The sequence below is a fragment of the Leucoraja erinacea genome, chromosome 30 (genome assembly GCF_028641065.1).
Source record: "Leucoraja erinacea ecotype New England chromosome 30, Leri_hhj_1, whole genome shotgun sequence".
NCBI lineage: Eukaryota > Metazoa > Chordata > Chondrichthyes > Rajiformes > Rajidae > Leucoraja > Leucoraja erinaceus.
This window is the reverse complement of record NC_073406.1, coordinates 16886818-16890823: the sequence shown is the minus strand read 5'-3', so window position 1 is coordinate 16890823 and position 4006 is coordinate 16886818. Positions and strand designations below refer to the sequence as shown.

Here is a 4006-nt window from a genome sequence, read left to right as displayed (position 1 = left end):
TACATTGATTGACTATTTACCCAATTCACATTTACAAGCCATCTGTGCAAACCGCCGCATGGCTAATTTCGCAACCTGCATTTAACGGTGCTGCCTTGCAATTGAATGAGGGCTGCGAGATCAGGCAATAGAAAGAGATGTTTCCAATATAAATTAGAGATGGTGCGCTTCCAAACAAACCACAAGCAACTTGCTCCGATAAAGATGTGGAGACATGCAGTCGACTTAAATTAGGGACCATGCAATGATCATCACGTAAGGAGCAACAGGACTCAACCAGAGAGAATAAAGTGAGTGTAAAACATAAACCTCTTCTATTGTTCCTATGCCTATAGCACTGCCTCGACGTCCATGCTTACTTGGGCTTTTTCCGGGTACGAGCAATGACTAAGAAAAGGGAAAGGAGAAAGTACAAAATGAATCATGCATTGCTTTCACATATTAAGGATATGATGATTAACAAGAATGAAGCTGGGGTGTGAAAGTATTAGCCATGCACAAATAAATTGATTGTAACTAAATACATTGATTGACTATTTACCCAATTCACATTTACAAGCCATCTGTGCAAACGCCGCATGGCTAATTTCGCAACCTGCATTTAACGGTGCTGCCTTGCAATTGAATGAGGGCTGCGAGATCAGGCAATAGAAAGAGATGTTTCCAATATAAATTAGAGATGGTGCGCTTCCAAACAAACCACAAGCAACTTGCTCCGATAAAGATGTGGAGACATGCAGTCGACTTAAATTAGGGATCATGCAATGATCATCACGTAAGGAGCAACAGGACTCAACCAGAGAGAATAAAGTGAGTGTAAAACATAAACCTCTTCTATTGTTCCTATGCCTATAGCACTGCCTCGACGTCCATGCTTACTTGGGCTTTTTCCGGGTACGAGCAATGACTAAGAAAAGGGAAAGGAGAAAGTACAAAATGAATCATGCATTGCTTTCACATATTAAGGATATGATGATTAACAAGAATGAAGCTGGGGTGTGAAAGTAATAGGGTAGGGAACAAAAATTCACCCAAAGAAATTCTAATGGAAAGGAATTGATCTTTGGAGCTGTGGATAACACACAGGGCTTCTTTATCCAACTGTTTTATTCCACCGTACTTTTTAACCCTTTTAATTCTTCTCAGAAAAGAAGAGTAGCTTTTTTTTTTTTAAACATACAATTCTGGAAGCACTCAGCTGGTCAGACAACACAAGTGGAGCGAGAAAAAGAGTTCATGCTTTAGGTCCAAGAACATTAATCATAACTTGTTTTCATTTCAGATTTCCAGTATCCACAGTTTCTTTGATTTTCAGGGTTTCTTGTCCTGCTCCTTTTCAAGTGCCCCGTACCTCGTGCCAATGAAAGGGGCAGAGGGCAAGTTAAAGGTGCTTCACCGAGGCTGATGCTCACGTCTTTGTGTGGCCGTTTGATAACGACGTGAGGTTAATTCAAGAAAAGGCAAAGGTTTCAACTTGGCATCTGCTTAAAATGAAGGGGGGGGGGGGGGGGGGGGGGAAGGGAATTGGGGGGCCATCCCATTATTTATTTATTTACTTACGCACTTCTGTGCAAATCCAAACCCTCTGTGATAATGCTCATGCACTCAAGGCTCAACAACTTTACTTTACTCTTTCGAGATACAGAGCAAAAGCAGGCACTTCGGCCCACCGAGTACGCTCTGACCAGCGATTCCCGTACACGAGCACTATCCTACATACCTGGAACAATTCACAGAAGTCAAATAACCTACAAACCTGGTCTTTGGAGGAAACCGGAGCACCCGGAGAAAACCCACGTGGTCACAGGGAGAACATGAAAACTCCGTACAGACAGCACCCGTAGTCAGGATTGAACCCGGGTTTCTGGCGCTGTAAGGCAGGAACTCTACTGCTGCTCCACTGTACTGCCCCGCTCGCAACTTGCACCTGAGGACTAATCTGATTGATCTCCCAGTCTTCCCATCCAGCTGGTTTTGAACTGCAGATTTTAATCTCGGAACGGGCATTGAAAAATTCCTAAACAGTCCCTTTATCTGTATCTGTATCTGTACACTGTGGACGGCTCGATTGTAATCATGTGTAGTCTTTCCGCTGACTGATTAGCATGCAACAAAAGCTTTTCACTGTATTTCGGTACACGTGACAATAAACTAAACTGAACTCACACACTGCTGCGAGCCCTCAGCTACTCTAGTTAGTTTGGGATTTGGGAAGGTAACTGGCTCTCTCCTGTGCAGTGGGAACCCGAGTGTGGAGCAAATCAAGTGCCGGAGACTCCTAGTGTAACAGTGCTGCAATACGTAGAGAGAGCTGAGTGTTTTTTATGAACCTAGTGCAGGGGAGACATCACACTTAAAGTAGCTAGTTAGTACCAGCTACTAGTTAGTAACACCTTTATTTATCAGCTAGTTAAACAGCATTTGCAGTTTAATTTTCTTTAGAGACACACAATATGAAAATTTAGTCAAGCCACATTCTTGGTCTCAAAGAAACAGCATCTCCAGAAAACCTTCAGGTCCACGTTTATTTAACACTACGGCTTTTCAATCAACATATGCACTTTCTCCAGTTAAACTGATATAGTCAATGATAAATAGACTATTGTTACAGTCACAGTCATTTCTGCCCAACTCATCCACACCCACCAAGATGGCATTTACCCTTGTTTGTCCCATATTTCTCTAATCTTTCCTATCCATTTACGTCCAAATGCCTTTTAAATGTTGTTATAGTAGCTACCTCAGTTACATCCTCAGACAGCTCATCCATATACTACACCCTCTTTGTGAAAAGGTTGCTTCTCAGGTTCCTATTAAATCTTTCCCCGCTTACCTTCAACCAATGTCCTCTAGTTCTTGATTCTACTAGCATAGGGGAAAAAAACTCAGTGCATTCACCATATCCTCAAGATGTTATACACCTCTATTTGATCGCCCCTCGGTCTTCTACGTTCCAAGGAATAAAGTTCCAGCCTGTCCAACCTCTCTCCCTGTAGATGAAGGCCTTGAGTCCTGGCAACATCCTCATAAATTGTCTCTGCACTCTTTCCAGCTTGATGATATCTTTCTTATAAGCAGGGTGACCAAAACTGAATATAATGCTCCAAGCAAATCTGGTACAACTAAATGTACTCTAGCTTTGATGCCTTTTGCATCTACGATCAATATATAATCCAAACAATGAGTGCATACATCCATAATCAATGTGTGAGTGCAAATATCTTATCTGGCCCATGAATGGTATTCCCATTGTCAATGTGATTTACAGTAGTTGGAAATAATAAATCATATTGTCAGAGACTAAATAAATAGGTGGTTAATTAGGATGCTTCCCTTAGAGACATGACCCTGCTTAGTCAATCCTTCAGAAAGGTCAAAAGGAAATTTGACCTTGGACTCGAGACTAATGAAAGGGACCAGTTGACACTCCGATTCTGTCCCATGCTTCACATCCATGTATTTGTGGTGTTGACGTTGGTGAAGTTAAGAATAATTTATATAGTCTTAGAGTCATAGAGTGATACAGTGTGGAAACAGGCCCTTCAGCCCAACTTGCCCACATGTTCCCAGCTACACTAGTCCCACCTGCCTGCATTTGGTCCATATCCTTCCAAACTTGTCTTATCCATGTATCTGCCTAACTGCTTCTCAAACGTTGGGATAGTCCCAGTCTCAACTACCTCCTATGACAGCTTGTTCCATACACCCACCACCCTTTGTGTCGAAAAAGTTACGACTCAGATTCCTATTAAATCTTTTCCCTTTCACCTTAAACTTATGTCCTCTGGTCCTCGATTCACCTACTCAGGGCAAGAGACTGTGCATCTACCTGATCTATTCCTCTCATGATTTTATACACCTCTACAAGATCACCCCTCATCCTCCTGCGCTCCAGGGAATAGAGTCCCAGTCTACTCAACCTCTCCCAATAGCTCAGACCCTCTAGTCCTGGCACCATCCTCGTAAATCTTCTCTGTACCCTTTCCAGCTAGAGAACCTCTTTCCA

The 4006-nt window shown here is 42.5% G+C and overlaps 1 protein-coding gene across 1 annotated transcript in view; it reads right to left on the bottom strand.

Annotated features, from left to right (window-relative positions):
* The window catches only part of LOC129711699 (rap1 GTPase-activating protein 1-like), a 280412-nt gene that overhangs the window by 19426 nt on the left and 256980 nt on the right, over positions 1 to 4006 (bottom strand). Inside the window, 1 exon segment of the mRNA XM_055659567.1 lies at positions 830 to 907. Within this exon segment, the coding sequence (XP_055515542.1) occupies positions 830 to 907 (78 nt within the window).